The sequence below is a fragment of the Chrysemys picta genome, chromosome 17 (assembly GCF_011386835.1).
Source record: "Chrysemys picta bellii isolate R12L10 chromosome 17, ASM1138683v2, whole genome shotgun sequence".
In the NCBI taxonomy this organism is placed as follows: Eukaryota; Metazoa; Chordata; order Testudines; family Emydidae; genus Chrysemys; species Chrysemys picta.
In genome coordinates this window covers 8,210,004-8,229,028 of record NC_088807.1, presented here as the reverse complement: position 1 = coordinate 8,229,028, position 19,025 = coordinate 8,210,004, and the positions used below count along the sequence as shown (strand labels likewise).

General features: G+C 57.3%; 1 protein-coding gene across 1 annotated transcript; it reads left to right on the top strand.

Moving 5' to 3' along the window:
- Nucleotides 1-146: 146 nt before the first annotated feature.
- Nucleotides 147-17,697, top strand: LOC112060675 (scavenger receptor cysteine-rich domain-containing group B protein-like). The gene is made up of 8 exons (XM_024112182.3): nucleotides 147-1,474; nucleotides 1,908-1,934; nucleotides 3,235-3,549; nucleotides 4,112-4,225; nucleotides 7,923-8,237; nucleotides 9,625-9,939; nucleotides 12,885-13,073; nucleotides 16,262-17,697. The coding sequence occupies exons 1-8, from the start codon at nucleotides 1,387-1,389 to the stop codon at nucleotides 16,639-16,641; spliced, it is 1,743 nt and encodes a 580-aa protein (XP_023967950.3). The 5' UTR covers nucleotides 147-1,386; the 3' UTR covers nucleotides 16,642-17,697.
- Nucleotides 17,698-19,025: the final 1,328 nt, after the last annotated feature.

Below are 19,025 nucleotides of genomic sequence, written 5' to 3'. Positions count from 1 at the left end.
CAGCTCCATCTATCTCCCACCCCCACAGGCCTGGGGCAGCTCCCCAGGCAGAGCGCCAGCCAGCAGGAGCACGCAGCAAGGGGATCCACTCAGCCCAGGGCGGTCGTCAGGAGAGTCACTGCCGGGAAAAGCCAACGGGAGCTGTCTCTCGATTTCCAGACGTGCTCTTACAACAGCAAATATCCCTCCTCCCATCCTAGTGTGCATGGGGGGCCAGCGCTGACTGTCAGGGAAGAGCGCCCCCTACTGAGCAACCCACTTTCTGCAGCACAGGCCCCCTAGCGCTGGCCTAGGGCATTGGGACTAGCATTGACTGCAAGGGGAGAGAGCCCCTGCCTGCTCCTTGGCAGTCTCCCCTCCACGGCGGGCCAGGCAGCTGCTGTTAGCGTGGGATGTTTGGTTGTATGACAACACAGGTTGCTATGGTTGTCGGTATCCTGGATACACAGCTCCCAGTGGCGACGGGGAGACTGAGGACCAGCCAGGCCATGGAGCTCCCTCAGCCCTGCGGTGCAGCTGGCCGGGCAGGGGCAGTGCCTGGCATGGGGTGCCAGGTGGACAGGGTCCCCAGGGCTGCCCAGTGTCTACGGGCAGGGTCCCAGAGACCTGGGCTGGGCCGTCCCTCTGCCTGCGGCACTGCGGGCTGCAGGCCAGCCTGGCTCGCACAGCACTGACTCAGTCTTTCTATGACTCGCCCCCGGCTGGGACCATGTGGCCAGGACTGGGGGGGAGATGGGCGCCAGCCAGGCCACGGCCCCACACTGCCCCCATGACAGGACGGGACCCCTCCCCCTGTCCCATCACACCCCTTGGTCCAGACAACATGGCACAGCACTCAGGGCGTACAAGTATGTCAGTGTGTGTATGTGTGTAAATGACTGTGTGCATGTGAATGATTGAGAGTATGTGCGTGCGACTGGGCATGGGTACGAATTGACAGCGTGTGTGTCAGTGTGTGTGCACATGTATGTCAGCACCTGTGTGTGTTTGTGTGTGTGCATCCCTTTGCATGTATATTTGCACACACATGGGCGTGCATGTGGGGGATGCTGGGTGCATGTGTGTGGCCCTGGATGTTGGTTTGCGTTGCACACACATACATGAGCCCAGCCGTTGCAGCTGATTCTGTTGCTGCTCATTAACCCGTTGCCTGCCAGTGGCCTGGCTGGAGGACACTGCTCTCTCTACTGGGACACGTGGCTGGCAGGACTTGCCCAGTCCAGCATCCCTGGTGTCACGCTTGCCCACTCCTGTGCACAGGGTCCCCTGCCGGCCCTGGCTTCACTGGCTCCGAGGTCATCACTCTGAGCTGTGGGCGTTACAAGACTCCCTCCTTATAAACTGTGGCCAGGCTGAGTCATCCCCTGGCCTGGCCAGTCCTGCTCCATGAAACAGCCGTTCCTCACACTGTGCAGACCTGGCCCCAGGGCTTGCTCCCCACCAGCCACCATGCGGCTGCCCCTGCTCCTCCTTGGTGAGTACCAGCTGCTTTGGGGGCGAGGCTCAGGCACCGGGGAAGCCCAGCCCCTTCCTAGCCCCAGGGTCCCAGCTCAGGCACTGTCAGAACTCCCGGATGCTGAGGGCTGCAGGGGGCACAGAGCACCAGGCAGAGGTTGTTGAGCACTGGGCAGCGGGTGTTGAGCACTGGGCAGGGGACACTCAGTTTCAAAACCCCAAGCAGGGAGATCAAGGTGCCTGGCACTCCAGGGCTCACTCTGTTTGCAGGCATTTGCAGTGTTTATCTAAGTGCTGCTCACGCTGGTCGTTCCCGGATTGGGGGCTCAGACTGGCTGCTCCCCCACACCCAGCCAGGCCCCCACACTGGACCATCCTGACTCCCTGACCCGCTGGGCAGGAGATTGGCCATCTGCTGGGCTCTGCTCACCTGCTGCGCTCTTGTTTTTCAGTTGGGTTCCTGGAATTTCACTACACAGGTAACTGGGTATTGTGGGTCTGTGCGTGCACCCCTCTGTGTGTGCGTGTCTCTGTGTATGTGTCCCTGTCGGCTCTGTGTGTGGGTCTGTGCGTGCACCCCTGTGTGTGTGCATGTCCCTGTGTATGTGTCCCTGTTGGCTCTGTGTGTGTATGTGTTCACCCCTGTGTGTGTGTGCGCGCGCGCCTGTGTGTGTGTGTACATCGCTATCTGGCTCTGTGTGTGTGTGTGTGCGCCCCTTTGTATCCCTCTGTGTGTGTGTGTGTGTGTGTGTGTGCGTGTGCACCCCTGTGTGTGCATGTGCACCCCGTATGTGTCCCTGGGTGTGCCCCTATGTGTGGGTGTCCCTATCCCTGTGTGTGTCAGGGGGAGGCAGGGCACAGGACTACATAGGACCTATGCAGGCCTGGTGTGGAAACTGCTCACAGAGGAGTGCTTGGCCCAGTCCAGCTGAGGCATCTTGGCGACGCAAGCTCTAGCTTGCAGGTACCGCTCGGGGCTCTGCTGACAGCCATGTTGGGCAGGGGTGACACCTCTTCACACCCCGCCCAACAGTCGTGCCAGCAAACTCTGCGTGTAGGCCTGGCCAGCATGTCCCTGGCCGTGTGTGTGTCCACCCCTGCCTGTCTCACCCTAGCACTGCCTGTCTGGGCCTGGCACTGTCTGTGGGGATCCCCTCTCCACCTCCAGCTCTCGCTGCCTTCTGATGTGATGGGGATGGGCAACCACAACTCCAACCCATGTGGGGCAGGTGGGGTGAAGTGTCGCAGTGGAGTGAAGTTTTGCAGTGGGGTGAAAGGTTGCAAGGGGTGTGAAGGGTCACAGTGGGGTGAAGGGTTACAGTGGGGTGAAAGGTTGCAGGGGGTGTGAAGGATTACAGTGGGGTGAAGGGTTACAGTGGGGTGTGAAAGTGTTGCAGTGGGGTGGAGGCTCAAAGGGGTTGAAGATTCACAGGTGAGTGAAGGATCATGGGGCTGGGCTCAATGGGGCACAGTGGCCCATGGGATGATGGGCTCAGGGAGGAACAGCCCCATTATGAGGTAGAAGCCTGGGAGGAAGAGACCCATGGGGTGGTGGGGCCCTGGAGGGAAGGGGCCCATTGGGGTGGGGCTAGGGGAGAGCGGTCCCATGGAGCAGAGTGGCCTGAGAAGGGCTGGGGTCCTGGGAGGAAGGAGTGGTGCAGTGGGGCCCTGGGGGTGGTGTAAGGCCCCTTAGGGCTGGGTGGAGAGGGGAGGGCCCAATGGGGCAGAGGGGCCATGAGAGGGGGGTTGTGGGTCTGACAGGCTGTGCCATCCCTGCAGGCCCATTCCTGGTGCGTCTGGCTGGGGGCCCCAGTGAGTGCGTGGGGCGCGTGGAGATCAACTACAAGGGCCGCTGGGGCTCGGTGTGTGACGACGAGTGGGACCTGGCCGACGCAGCCGTGGTGTGCAGGCAGTTGGGCTGCGGCACCGTGCTCTCTGCCCCGGTGGGCGCCTGGTTTGGGGAGGGCACTGGCCCCATCTGGCTCAATGAGGTGCGGTGCCAGGGCTCAGAGCAACATCTGCGCCACTGCCGCCACCGGGGCTGGCGCCAGCATGTCTGCAGCCATGAGGAGGACGCCAGTGCCGTGTGCTCAGGTGGGGCCAGCCGGAGTGTGTGACGTGGCAGCTGGGAACGGCAGTTGGAGCCGGCGCCCCATAGAGGGGACAGGCCCCATGTCCCATTCCCTACCCGCTGAGCCAGCTGGTCACCGCATGGGGCCAGAGCGGAGCGGACGCCCCTAGAGGGCCCCATGTCCCATTCTCCACCCCCTGAGCCAGCCATTCCTGCCCTGGGGCCGGATGGGAGCTGGCGCCCCATAGAGGGGACAGGCCCCATGTCTCATTCCCCACCCCCTGAGCCAGCTAGTCCCTGCATGGGGCCAGAATGGAGCGGACGCCCCTAGAGGGCCCCATGTGCCATTCCCCACCCCCTGAGCCAGCCAGTCCCCGCCTTGGGCCGGAGTGGAGCAGACACCCCTAGAAGGCCCTGTGTCCCACTACAGCGTGGTGTGGCTGAGGCTCTGGGTATGTGCAGGTGTTATGGCCTGTTCCATTTCAGTGCCCATTGTGGCTGGCACCGATCCTTCCAGGGCCCAAGGGCCACACTCTCCATGTGGCCATGTCTCTGTGTCCCTGTCTGACCCTGCTGTGCCCACAGCTCACCGCTTCCTGCCCGTCATCACCACCGAGCCCTCGGTGCAGCCGGCCCTTGGGGACCACAAACCCCCAGCACAGAGCACAGCCAGGCCGGCTTCCACCACGCCAGAGCACAGTGAGTATGAGACAAAACAATTCCCCCCCGTAGGGAACCCCCACCCCCAATGATCTTCCCACTCCTTGGCACATGCCTCCCTCCATTCCATCTCCCCAACTTCCAGGGGCTTCATCCCAGGGGAAGTGGAATTGCTCGTTTATGAGCATTGATTGGAGCTAGCTGTATTACTGACCCCTGGTGGGATGAGCCGCAGGACTGGAATGTTAAAATCAAGGGTTAGAGCCTATGTAGGAAGCCTCGAGTGGGCCAACGGGGAAGGAGGACACTCTACCTCAAAAGTGGCATTGCTTGTTTCTGAGTCACTGATCTACAATGTGTGGAAGAAAAGCTGCATCCTGGGGGACTTCAATTCTTTTCAATTCCAAGGCCAGAAGGGACCATTGTGATAATGTCTAGTCTGACCTCCTGCATAACACAGGCCCGAGAACGTCTCCCAAGTAATTCCTAGAGCAGAGCTTTGAGAAAACCCTCCAGTCGGAGCGACCTACACTGGAGGTCTCACGCTGCCAGGATCAAAACATCATAGGAATTTCAGAATATTGTAGATAGCTGGGAGGGAGGAGGGGGAATGCGGGGCACTCAGGGGAGGGGGCAGAGTTGGAGTGGGGACTTCGGGAAGGGGCGGGGCCGGGGCGGGGAAGAGGCGGAGTTGGGGCAGGGCCGGGGCGGAGTTGGGGCCAGGGCCCCATGGAGTGTCCTCCTTTTTTAAGGTTTAAATATGGTAACCCTAGGAAGGACAGGTGTGGGGGCGGGAAAGGTGGAGAAGTTGCACTGTATGTAAGAGAGCAGTATGACTGTTCAGAGTTCCAGTATGAAACTGGAGAAAAGCCTATTGAGAGTCTTTGGGTTTAGTTTAGAACTGAAAGCAACAAGGGTGATGTCGTGGTGAGCATGTGCTATAGACCACTGGACCAGGAGGATGAGGTAGACGAGGCTTTCTTCAGACAACTAACTGAAGTTTCCAGAACACAGGCCCTGGTTCTCATGGGGAACTTAAATCGCCCTGCCATCTGCTGGGAGAGCAATACAGCAGTGCATAGACAATCCAGGAAGTTTTTGGAGAGTGTTGGGGACAACTTCCTGGTGCAACTACTGGAGGAACCAACTAGGGGCCATGCTCCTCTTGACCTGCTGCTTACAAACAGGGAATAATTGGAAGGGGAAGTAGAAGTGGGTGGCAACCTGGACAGCAGTGACCATGAGATGGTTGAGTTTAGGATCCTCACAAAAGGAAGAAAGAATACGGACCCTGGACTTCAGAAAAGCAGATTTTGATACCCTTAGGGAACTGATCCCCTGGGAGGCTAATATGAGGGGGCAAGGAGTCCAGGAGAGCTGGCTGTCTTTTAAAGAAGCCTTATTAAGGGCGCAGGAACAAACCATCCCAATGTGCAGAAAGAATAGCAAATATGGCAGGCGACCAGCTTGGCTTAAGAGTGAAATCTTCGGTGAACTTAAACACAAAAAGGAAGCTTACAAGAAGTGGAAACTTGGACAGATGACTAGGGAGGAGTATAAAAATATTGCTCAAGCATGCAGGGCTGTAATCAGGAAAGCCAAAACACAACTGGAGTTGCAGCTAGCAAGGGATGTGAAGGGTAACAAGAAGGGTCTCTACATGTAAGTTAGCAACAAGAAAAAGATCAGGGAAAGTGTGGGACCCTTAATTGAATGGGGGAGGAAACCTAGTGACAGATGATGTGGAAAAAGCTGAAGTACTCAATGCTTTTTTTGCCTCGGTCTTCACAGACAAGGTCAGCTCCCACCTGCTGTCCTGGGCAACACAGTATGGGGAGGAGGTGAGCAGCTGCGAGTGGTGAAAGAACACGTTAAGGACTATTTAGAAAAGCTGGACATGCACAAGTCCATGGGTCCAGATCTAATGCATCCGAGGGTGCTGAGGGAATTGGCTGATGTGATTGCAGAGCCATTGGCCATTATCTTTGAAAACTCATGGCGATCGGGGGAGGTCCCAGACGATTGGAAAAAGGCAATGGAAGAAGGAGCCTCACCTCAGTCCCTGGAAAAATCATGGAGCAGGTCCTCAAGTAAACCATTTTGAAGCACTTGGAGGAGGGGAAGGTGATCAGAATCAGTCAATGTGGATTCACCAAGGGCAAGTCATGCATATTGGGCTGTATTAGTAGGAGTATTGCCAGCAGATTGAGGGAAGTGATTATTCCCCTCTATTCGGCACTGGTGGGCCACATCTGGAGTATTGCGTCCAGTTTTGGGCCCCCCTCTACAGAAAGGATGTGGACAAATTGGAGAGAGTCCTGTGGAGGGCAACGAAAATGATTAGGGGGCTGGGGCACATGATTTATGAGGCGAGGCTGAGGGAACTGGGCTTATTTAGTTTGCAGAAGAGAAGAGTGAGGGGGGGATTTGATAGAAGCCTTCAACTACCTGAAGGGGGGTTCCAAAGAGGATGGAACTCGGCTCTTCTCAGTAGTGGCAGATGACAGAACCAGGAGCAATGGTCTCAAGTTGCAATGGGGGAAGTCTAGACTGGATATTAGGAAACACTATTTCACTAGGAGGGTGGTGAAGCACTGGAATGGGTTGCCTAGAGAGGTGGTGGAATCTCCATCCTTAGAGGTTTTTAAGGCCTGGCTTGACAAAGTCCTGGCTGGGATGATTTAGTTGGTGTTGGTCCTGCTTTGAGCAGAGGGTTGGACTAGATGACCTCCTGAGGTCTCTTCCAATCCTAATCTTCTATGCTTCTAAGATTCTATGACCAACTAGAATGAAACAAAACAATATAAAATTAACATGGCACACATTAAATGGATTAAAAACTGGCTAGCTGATAGGTCTCAAAATGTAACTGTAAACGGGGAATCATCAATGAGCAGCAGTGTTTTTAGCGGGATCTCACTAGGTTCAGGTCTTGGCCATATGCTCCTTAACGTTTTTATCAATGACCTGGAAGAAAACATAAAATCATCACTGATATAGTTTGCAAATGACACATATATTGGGGGAGTGGTAAATAATGAAGGGGACAGGTCACGGATACAGAGCGATCTGGATCAGCTGATAAACTGGGTGCAAGCAACAATATGTATTTTAATATGGCTGAATGTAAATGTATTCATCTAGGAACAAAGAATGCAAGAGAAGGTTAAGAGAGGATGATCACAGACTGTAGATATCTACATGGGGAACAAATATTTAATAATGGGCTCTTCAGTCTAGCAGAGGAAGGTCCAACATGATTTAGACTGGAACTAAGGTACATATTTTTAACAACGAGAGTAATGAAGTGTTGGAACAATTTACAATGGGTTGTTGTGGATTCTCCATCATGGACAATTTTTGACTCAAGATTCGGTGTTTTTGTAAACAATCTTCTCAAGGAATTATTTTGGGGATGTTCTCTGCCCTGTGCTATGCAGGAGGTCAGACCAGATGATGAAAGTGGTCCCTTCTGGCCTTGGGATCTATGAATCTACGAGCTTCCCCTTCTGTTTGCCCTGATGTCACCAAGCATGCCAGAGCCATGATCCTGTCAGAGACTTGCCCCCACCCATCAGCCTGGGCAGTGGAGCTCCCTTCCCTTGCAAAGACCCCCCCCATGCCCCAGCCTGGCCTGTGGCGCCCCTCCCTCTACAGAGAGCCACAGTCTCTTAGTCTGGCCTATGGGGCCCCTCTGTGTTCCCCATCCCCTGGTGACCTATTATCTGTCCTGCAGGCGGTGCCCCCCTGCGGCTCGTGGGGGGCCCCCACAGCTGCGCAGGGCGTCTGGAGGTGCTTCACGGGAGCCAGTGGGGCTCGGTGTGTGATGATGGATGGGGGCTGCTGGAGGGCGCCGTGGTATGCCGGGAGCTGGGCTGTGGCGCAGTTCAGGCTGCCCCCGGGGGGGCGCATTTTGGGACTGGCACTGGCCCCATCTGGCTGGATGACGTGGGCTGCAGTGGGAAGGAGATGTCGTTGAGGCAGTGCAGGGCACGGCCCTGGGGGCGCACCAACTGCCAGCACGACGAGGACGCCAGCGTCATCTGCACAGGTACCCCCCAGAGCTATCCCCCACCAGGAACTACCTACCTGCCTAGTACCAACTACCCCACAGCGCTACCCCTCCCACAGAGCTACGCCCCACGCCAAACTACCTACTTCCCCAGTTACACCTCCCCCCCGAGCTACCTACCACCCTGACAAACTACTCCCCAGAGCTACCCCTTCCACAGAGCTACCTCCCCCGCAACAAACTACTGCCCAGAACTACCTCTCCCCCAGAGCTACGCCCCACGCCGAACTACCTACTTCCACAGAGTTATCTCCCCCCAGAACTACCTCCCCCCAACAAACTACTCCTCAGAACTACCTCCCTCCCCAGAGCTACGCTCCACCCTGAACTACCTACTTCCCCAGAGTTAGCTCCCCCCAGAACTACCTACCACCCTGAGAAACTACTCCCCAGAACTACCCCTTCCCCAGAGCTACCTACCGCCCCAGAACTACCCCTCTGCCAGAGCTATCTAACCGCCCAGAACTACCTACTTCCCCAGAGTTACCTCCCCCCAGAACTACCTACCCGCCAATAAACTACTCCCCAGAGCTACCTCCTGCCCAGAGCTACCTCTCTCCCAGGACCAACGATCCCACCGAGCTACCTTCCCCCCAAAGCTACCTCAGCCCCGAACTACCTATCTCACTGAGTTACCTCCTGCCCAGAACTACTGACCCCCCCCAACCAACTACCCCCCCAAAGCTACCTCCCCCCTTGAACTACCTACCTCACCGAGCTACCTTCCCCCCAAAGCTACCTCCCCCCCGAGAACTACCTACTCCCGACTTACTACCCCCCAGAACTACCTCCCCCTGGCAAACTACCCCCCAGAGCTACCTCCCACCCAGAGCTACTTCCCCACCCAGAGCTACCTACCTCCCAGAGCTACCTCTCCCCCAGGACCAACTATCCCACCGAGCTACCTTCCCCCCAAAGCTACCTCCCCCCGGAACTATCTACCTCACCAAGCTACCTTCCCCCGCCCCCAGAACTACCTCCCCCCAACCTACTACTCCCCAGAGCTACCTCTCCCCCGGGACCAACTATCCCACCGAGCTACCTTCCCCCCGAACTACCTACCTCACCGAGCTACCTCCTGTCCAGAGCTACTGACCCCCCACAACCAACTACCCCCCAGAGCTACCTCCCCCCCTGAACTACCTACCTCACAGAGCTACTTACCACCCTAGGAACAACTATCTTTCAGAGATACTCTCCCCCCCAGAACTACTTACTTCCCCAAAGCTATCTTCCCCTTCCAGAACTACCCCCCAAGAACTACCTCCCCCTCCACAAACTTCCTATCTCCCAAAGCTACCTAGCCCCTTAGGACCAACTACCCCCCAGAGCTCCCTGCTCTCTCTGATCTCTGCTTTCTCCCCAGGGGGTGCTGTGCTGCGGCTGGTGGGTGGCGCAGGTTCCTGCTCCGGGCGGCTGGAGGTTTTCCACCAGGGCCGCTGGGGCACAGTGTGCGATGACATGTGGGCGCTGCCAGGCGCGGCTGTGGTGTGCCGGGAGCTCGGCTGCGGGGACCCACTCTCTGCTCCCAGGGGGGCCTTTTTTGGTGAGGGCAGTGGTCCCATCTGGCTGGACAACGTGCGGTGCCAGGGCAATGAGTCGGCGCTGAGCCGGTGTCTGGCTGCACCATGGGGCGTGCATGACTGCCAGCATGCGGAGGACGCTGGTGTGGTGTGTACAGGTAACCTGTGTGTGTGTGTGTGTGGGGGGGGAAATCTCTCTTCTCTTGTACTGGGCTCTCACCATCTCACCAGTCGGAACCCAGATTTTAGCTCTCTCAGGTTCTCTGCTGCTTCCATCAGTAGATGGCGCTGGTGTGTGGCATGTTTCCTCCATGGTGCGCTGAGCCGGAGGGTTTGGTTCATTCCATGTAAATCAGAATTAGCCTGACGGTTCATTGGGGTCCGTCTGTTAAGCAGTTTCTTTTAATATTCCAAATAGGGTGACCAGACAGCAAATGTGAAAAATCGGGACAGGGGTTGGGGGGTAATAGGAGCCTACATAAGAAAAAGACCCAAAAATCAGGACACCTGGTCACCCTAACTCCAAAGTTATACCCTGGGTAGGAGCCAAGATCTGGCATTATTCCCTTCCCCTCCCTGGACTGGACCCCTCATCACACTTCTAGAGCAGGATGCCCAGCTAGAAACAAAACCCTGGATCGGGCCTCTGAATGCAGGGCCCAGCCTGGACGTCCCCGTACTGAATGGAGAGCAAGAGGCACTTTACTGCAGTACAAACAGGAATCCGTTCTCTGGGCTGTGAATGTGTGAAGGAACATGACCAAGGGTTTGCCCAAGGAGAGCGGTCGATGGGGTTCATCACACAAAGGAACAGTGGCTAGTTGGGCGTGAGATGTGTCTGTACGCTGGAGTTTAGCTAGTTTGCTCGTGGGGACGTTCAGCTGTCTGGGCGCACGGTGAGCGCTTCCTAGAGGGGTTTTTTACACTCCTCTCTAACGCTTGACTTACCCCTGACAGCCGGGATTCCCCCTGTGCGTTGAGCCTTGGAGAGTCTCTCTAGTTGGACAGAGGGAGAGAAGCTCTGCCCCTAGGTGGCTGTCAGCCTTGCTTGGTCACTGAGCAGGATGGAGATTTGGTTTAACCATCACATCTCCTAGTCTTGGGCTCATGGAAATTCCTTAGCCAACATGTCTAAAAAGCGTGTAACCCTGCTGCCAGCTAGTGGTGGCAGCGACAAGGGCCGGGTTCAGTATCCAGGGGTTCCTCTTAACACCACAAAACAGAAGTGGCTCAAGCCCCCACCCAGAAATCTGGGAAAAGTGACCACCTCCCCTGGTGCCTCCAAGAGGCAATGCTTCCCCTTTACCAGCTGAGTCTGTGTACTGTATAGCAGAGAAAACTTCTAAGAAAAGGCAAAAGGAACCCAGCATTAATTTGAGAAGATACCACAACAGTGACTCCCAAGTAAGCAATCAGTAAGTAAAACACCTGCCTGGCAGTGTCCTTTGCCTCAGTTTCCCACCTTGCAGTGTGAAAGGCCGATGGACAAGTGTCCCTTTAATATGCCACTCCCCTCCCCCTGCGCTGTACCCCACTTGCGATTGGTTGTCTGAGGTGGGTGAAGTCCCAGAATTCGGGGGGCATTCACAGGGTTCAGCTCCTGCCCCTGAAGGGGGGTTGGGCAATACCTCTGTTACCAGGGCTGGCTCCAGGCACCAGCTAAGGAAGCAGGTGCTTGGGGTGGCCAATACAAAGGGGCAGCACTCTGTCCACTATTGGGGCAGCACGGCCGGGTCTTCGGCGGCGGGTCCCTCAGTCCCTCTCTTCCTCTTTGAGCTGCCGCCGAAGAAGCGAGGGAGTGAAGGACCCGCCGCCGAACTGCCGCCGAAGAATGGAGCGGCACGATTGAGCTGCCGCCGAAGTGCCGCCGATTGGCTTTTTTTTTTTTTTCCCCCTGCCGCTTGGGGCGGCAGAAAACCTGGAGCTGGCCCTGTCTGTTACTGCGCCTCTATGACTGCCGCTAGCTGCAATGCTGTGCCCTGTCCGTAGGGATTTCACTGGACAGCGAGGAACCTCGCTGCTGCAGCCTCTGCCTTGCTTTCACCACACCACTGTCCCGACACCCGCTCCAAGGCTCAGAGACCCGCTCATCCCCAGGTCCCGCTGTAGGGAGCGCTGAAGTCAGGCCTCTCCACGGAGTCCGATCAGTGCTCTCTTTACACCCTGGAGAAGGATCAATCAGTAGCTAAAACACTTTAACCCCCAGCTAGAAACCCCTATTCCAGCCCCTGTTGCTTTTCCCTGGGGTTGGGCATCACCGTGCCTGCTTAGTGAGGAGATTAGGGAGCCCCTCTCAGTCAGGGCAGGCTAAGGACAGGCCTGCAGCCCTTTACTCCTGCAATAAGGATAACAGCAGGTTGGTGCCCCGTGTCCAAGGCTGTTTAACCCTTAACCGCCCAAATGGATCACTTTGGGCAAGCAGCTGTCTGCTGAGCGCCTAGGCAGAGGAGGCGTGTCTATGCAAATACAGCCTGTTCCATTCAGATCCTGCTTGCCCACGGATTGTGGGCAAGAGATGGGATGAGCCAGGGCCATCTCGCAACCTTCTTCAGTACGCTCGCTAGGGGAACAGAGGGAGAGCACTGGCTCAAAGCGGCAGGGGAGCGTATAGCTATTCTACCAAGCTATTCTAGGCGTATTTGACCTCTGTACATTTTACCGTGTGCGCTGTGCGTGCATGTGCATAATGTGTGCATATGTGTATGTGCATGCAACATGTGTGTGCAGTGTGCATTTTTGTGCGGTGTGAGTGCATACAGTGCATGTGTGCAGTGGTGAGTGTGTGTGTACGTTGTGTGTGCAATGTGCATGTGCGCAGTGGTGTGTGTGTGCAGTGTATGCATGCACATGCAGTGTGCAATCTGCGTGTGTGCAGCAATGTGGGTGCATGTGTGCAATTCACATTTACACAGTGCTGTTTGTGTGCAGGATATGCATGTGGATGCAGTGTGAATTGTGCATGTGCAGTGATGTTTTTGCACAGTGCTGTGTGTATGTGCATGCAGTGTGTCTGTGTATAGCGTGCACAGTGTGTGTATATCTCTGGGAGTGTGTTTGTGCCAACCCCCTCAGGTTGCTAGGATCTCTCCCATTTCCTTCACAGACGAGTTGGCCCCTGTGAGGCAGCGCTTTGCCAAGCCCATGGCCGCACAGCCACGAATGCAGAAGCCACGGACGCAGAAGCCACGGACGCAGAAGCCACGGACGCAGAAGCCCCGACCCCGGCTCCCTTCGGTGGCACGGGAGGAGACACAGGCACCAGCCCAGGTATCCCCACAGGCAGTACTACCAGGTGAGTGAGCGATGGGGACTACCCTCCCCAGCCAGCCCCCCCCCGTTCCTGGCCACCCTGTCCTCAACCCTCTCCCTAGTCCAGCCTCCAACCTGCCCCATCCCCTGCCAAAGCCATCCCCCTGCTAGCTCCCAACCCATCTGTCCCTGATCCTCAGGATCCTGCATTAGACAGTCCCTTGAAGGAACCCGTCAGTGTGCCAGTCCCCCCAGGGGTCCCATTCTTCCTCCAGGGTCAGCCACACCGGCCTCACCGCCTCCGAGACTGAACCTCTGGGCTCCAGCGAGCGAGCTCTGCCCAGCCAGTCCGGCTGAGAGACTCCTGGGAGAGCCTGGGCCGCCCTGCAGGGATTCCTGCACCTCAGCCGGGATTGACAGTGACACCTGGTGTGGGGCAGGCCTTAGGGTAGCAGGACGTCGTCCAGAGTGGCCAAGCCAGGGCTCCCTTGAAGGAACCGTCCGGCCCCCACCCACCCCCATCCGCCCAACCAGCCCTCAGCCCCCCATCTGCCCCTCCAGTCCACCCCTCCAGTCCAGCCAACCCACAGCTCCCCATCCTGCCCCACCCACCCACCCAGCCCTCAGCCCCTCCATCTGTCCCCCCATCCCACCCCACCCACCTAGCCAGCCCTCAGTCCCCCATCTGCCCCCCATCCTACCCTCTCCCACCGAGCCAGCCCACAGCCCCCCATCTGCCCCTCATTCCACCCCTGAAGTCCAGCCAACCCACAGCTCCCTATTCCACCCCACCCACCCAGCCCTTAGACCCCATCTGCCCCCCATCCCACCCTCACCTGCCCAACCAGCCCTCAGCCCCCCATCTGCCCCCTCATTCCACCCATCTAGTCCAGGGAGCCCACAGCTCCCCATCTGCCCCCCATCCTGCCTCACCCATCCAGCCAGCCCTCAGCCTCCCCATCTGCCCCTCATTCCACCCCTGCAGTCCAGCCACCCCAGCCAGCCCTGCAATCCCTGCCGCCAAGCTGTCCCTCTGCTGATGGTTGGGCTCCTGTTTCCCGTTTGCTTGGGGCAGGTCTGGCTGGCGGGGGATGAGGGTGTCTGGCTGGCGGGGGATGAGGGTGTCTGGCTGGCGGGGGTGAGGGGGTTCTGGCTGGTGGCAACTTATTGCGGTTTCAGGAACAAACCATCCCGATGTGTAGAAAGAATAGTAAATATGGCAGGCGACCAGCTTGGCTAAACAGTGAAATCCTTGCTGATCTTAAACGCAAAAAAGAAGCTTACAAGAAGTGGAAGATTGGACAAATGACCAGGGAGGAGTATAAAAATATTGCTCAGGCATGCAGGGGTGTAATCAGGAAGGCCACATCACACTTGGAGTTGCAGCTAGCAAGGGATGTTAAGAGTAACAAGAAGGGTTTCTACAGCTATGTTAGCAACAAGAAGAAAGTCAAGGAAAGTGTGGGCCCCTTACTGAATGAGGGAGGCAACCTAGTGACAGAGGATGTGGAAAAAGCTAATGTACTCAATGCTTGTTTTGCCTCTGTCTTCACGAACAAGGTCAGCTCCCAGACTGCTGCATTGGGCAGCACAATATGGGGAGAAGGTGACCAGTCCTCTGTGGAGAAAGAAGTGGTTCGGGACTATTTAGAAAAACTGGACGTGCACAAGTCCATGGGGCCGGATGCGCTGCATCCGAGGGTGCTAAAGGAGTTGGCGGGTGAGATTGCAGAGCCATTAGCCATTATTTTTGAAAACTCATGGCGATCGGGGGAGGTCCCAGATGACTGGAAAAAGGCTAATGTAGTGCCCATCTTTAAAAAAGGGAAGAAGGAGGATCCGGGGAACTACAGGCCAGTCAGCCTACCTCAGTCCCTGGAAAAATCATGGAGCAGGTCCTCAAGGAATCAATTATGAAACACTTAGAGGAGAGGAAAGTGATCAGGAACAGTTAGCATGGATTCACCAAGGGGAAGTCGTGCCTGACTAACCTAATTGCCTTCTATGATGAGATAACTGGCTCTGTGGATGAGGGAAAAGCAGTGGATGTGTTATTCCTTGACTTTAGCAAAGCTTTTGATACGGTCTCCCCCAGTATTCTTGCCGCCAAGTTAAAGAAGTATGGGCTGGATGAATGGACTATAAGGTGGATAGAAAGCTGGCTAGATCGTTGGGCTCAATAGGTAGTGATCAATGGCTCCATGTCTAGTTGGCAGCCGGTTTCAAGCGGAGTGCCCCAAGGGTCGGTCCTGGGGCCGGTTTTGTTTAATATCTTTATTAATGATCTGGAGGATGGTGTGGACTGCACTCTCTTCAAGTTTGCGGATAACACTAAACTAGGAGCCGTGGTAGATACACTAGAGGGTAGGGATCGGATACAGAGGGACCTAGACAAATTAGAGGATTGGGCCAAAAAAAACCTGAAGAGGTTCAACAAGGACAAGTGCAGAGTCCTGCACTTAGGACGGAAGAACTAGGGACCGAATGGCTAGGTAGCAGTTCTGCAGAAAAGGACCTAGGGGTCACAGTGGACGAGAAGCTGGATATGAGTCAACAGTGTGCTCTTGTTGCCAAGAAGGCTAACGGCATTTTGGGCTGTATAAGTAGGGGCATTGCCAGCAGATCGAGGAACATGACCGTTCCCCTTTATTCGACATTGGTGAGACCTCATCTGGAATATTGTGTCCAGTTTTGGGCCCCACACTACAAGAAGGATGTGGAAAAATTGGAAAGAGTCCAGCGGAGGGCAACAAAAATGATTAGGGGTCTGGAGCACATGACTTATGAGGAGAGGCTGAGGGAACTGGGATTGTTTAGTCTCCAGAAGAGAAGAATGAGGGGGGATTTGATAGCAGCCTTCAACTATCTGAAGGGGGGTTCCAGAGAGGATGGAGCTCGGCTGTTCTGAGTGGTGGCAGATGACAGAACAAGGAGCAATGTTCTCAAGTTGCAGTGGGGGAGGTCCAGGTTGGATATTAGGAAACACTGTTTCACTAGGAGGGTGGTGAAGCACTGGAATGCGTTACCTAGGGAGGTGGTGGAGTCTCCTTCCTTGGAGGTTTTTAAGGCCCGGCTTGACAAAGCGCTGGCTGGGATGATTTAGTTGGGAATTGGTCCTGCTTTGAGCAGGGGGTTGGACTAGATGACCTCTTGAGGTCCCTTCCAACCCTGATATTCTGTGATTCTATGTGGGGGGTGCTACCTGCTGAACCGGATGCTCTTGTATTCCAGGGAAGTGGAAGCCGTTGTCTTTGCTGGAGGGCAAAGAGGCTGCCCAGCCAGAGGGGACCACGCGGAGCCCTCCGCCCTCAGGAGAGCCAGAGCTGCCCACTGCTGGACCCGTAGGTCAGTCTGGGAACCTGCAGCTCGAGCTGCCCAGCCACCCTCGCTGTACCCGTCCTGCCCCGCTCAGCCCCGGCCCAGCCCTGGCCTGGGCTCTGATTGCTCCACCCAGCAGCACGAACACCTGTTTTTTCTACTGCTGTCTGTCCAGATCTCCCCAGCACATCTCCCCGGGAGACCCTCCCTGTCTCCACTCTCCCCGTAGGGGACGCCTGCAGCTCGAACAGTGCTGGCCTCATTGCCAAAGCGACCAGCCAGGGGCCAGCTAGTGGACGACGCCCCCTTGGGCTGGGCCTGAGCCCCTAGCGGGGCCACCAACCAGCCCCAGGGCAATGAACCAGGGCTGGGTTATGCCCTCATCCTCGCCCTGCCCCTCTGCCCAACCCAGTCCCCTGCCTGACCTATCTCCCAGCCCCCTTCCCCATGGGCTGGGGCTAGGCAGTGGCTACCCACCTCCCTTATAAAGTGCTGTGAGCTCTAGGGATGGAGAGGGCAGAGTGGGGGAACAGTGTTGTTATTGGGGTGTGCACGTGGGGATGGATGGCTTGACAGATGAGGTGTATGGGGACGGAGGATTAGCGTGTCAGGCGCAACCTTTTGTAACCTTTACGTTGAAATGTTCCCAGTTGTTAGGGATAAAGGTGCAATGAAACCCAGCTTAGTTTTCAGGGTCGAGCCTCTGGAGCGCTGACAAGCCGTGGGCAGTAGAAGGCCACAAGGCAGCACTTGGAGGGATAAAACCAGACTTTGCTTAACTCATCGTTTTCCTTTTCAGTAAGATGGCATGTGATTGCAGCACAGAAGTTATACTCTCACGCAAAGATGGATGGGTGTACCACTGACAGCAGCGTGAAGTACAGCCGTGTAACCCTGGGACCTAGTGGTGCCCTTTGGATGTTAACTGCTATTCAGCAAAACCGTTTCTTTCATAGGCGCCAACTCCATGGGTGCTCCAGGGCTGGAGAACCCATGAAAAAAAGTTAGTGGGTGCTTAGCACCCACCGCAGCCAGCGCCCGCCCTTCCCCCCCAGTGCCTCGCATCTGCTGGCGGCCCCACTGATCAACTCCTCCCCCTCTCTCCCAGTGCCTCCCGCACGCCACGATCAGCTGTTCCACGGTGTGCAGGAGGCACAGGGAGGGAGGGGGAAGAGCGGGGACGGGGCATGCTCAGGGGAGGGGGTGGAACTGGGCAGGAAGAGGCAGGGCAGGGGAGCAGTGGGGGCTGGAAGAGGCAGAGCGGGAGTAGAAGCTTGGGGAAAGGGTTAGGCCAAGCCCTAATTTCTAATTAACATAGGGTTACCATATTTAGTGCCTCCGAAAGGAGGACACTTTAAAGGGGCCCCAACCCCGCCCCCAGCCCCGCCCCCGCTCCCGCCCCAACTCCGCCCCCCTCCCCAAAGTCTCCGCCCCCTCCCCTGCTTCCCGTGAACATTTGAGTTGCGGGAAGCCTGAAGCAGGTAAGGGGGGGCGTGGGGGGAGGAGGCGCGGCCCACCCCCGGCACCGCAGGTCCCCAGCCCGTCCCCCGAGCCCCCGGCCCGGCACCGCCGGCCGAGCCCCCGACCCGGCACCCGAGCCCCCGGCCCGGCACCCGAGCCCCTGAGCCGCTGGCCTGCCGAGCCCCCGGCCCGGCCCGGCACCGCCGGCCGGGCCCCCCGAGCCCCCGGCCCAGCCCAGCACCGGCCCCCCCCGAGCACCGCCGGCTGGGCACCCAAGCCCCCGGCCCGGCACCCGAGCCGCCGGCCAAGCCCCCCGAGCCCCCGGCCCGGCACCGGGCCCCCCCCGAGCACCGCCGGCCGAGCCCCCGGCCTGGCACCCGAGCCGCCGGCCGAGCCCCCGGCCCGGCCCGGCACCGCCGGCCAGGCCCCCCGAGCCCCCGGCCCAGCACCGCATGTCCGATTTTCCCGGACATGTCCGGCTTTTTGGGATTTCCCCCCGGACGGGGATTTGGAGCCCAAAAAGCCAGACATGTCCGGGAAAATCCGGACGTATGGTAACCCTAAATTAACATAGGCTACAAAGGAGATAGATAGATAGATAGAGGGGTGTATGAGGATAGACAGATAGTGTTAGTGCTGCGCTGGGTGGTGTGGGACAGTGTGTTGTGCAATGGGTGTGTTAGATGGACCATTGACCTGACCCAGTATGGCTGTTCTTATGTTCTTGTTAACAGGGGATTTACAAATGACTTTAAGTTTCTATATTTCAATTTACTTCAGCCTTTCAAATACAGGGCCATGGATCTTAGTGCTGCTCTGGGCAGCGCCGGGGTGGGCTGAGTGGTGTGGGGTAGGGCTGGGAAGACTGAGGAGGGGCAGCACTGGGGTGGGCTGGGCAGTGTGGGGTAGGGCTGGGCAGACTGAGCAGGGGCAGTGCCGGGGGTGGGCGGGGTGGTGTGGGGTAGGGCTGGGCAGACTGAGCAGGGGCAGTGCTGGGGTGGGCTGAGTGGTGTGCGGTAGGGCTGGGCAGTGCCGGGGTGGGCTGGGTGGTGTGGGGTAGGGCTGGGTAGACTGAGCAGGGGCAGTGCCGGGGTGGGCGGGGTGGTGTGGGGTAGGGCTGGGCAGACTGAGGAGGGGCAGCACTGGGGTGGGCTGGGTGGTGTGGGGTAGGGCTGGGCAGACTGAGCAGGGGCAGTGCCGGGGTGGGCTGGGTGGT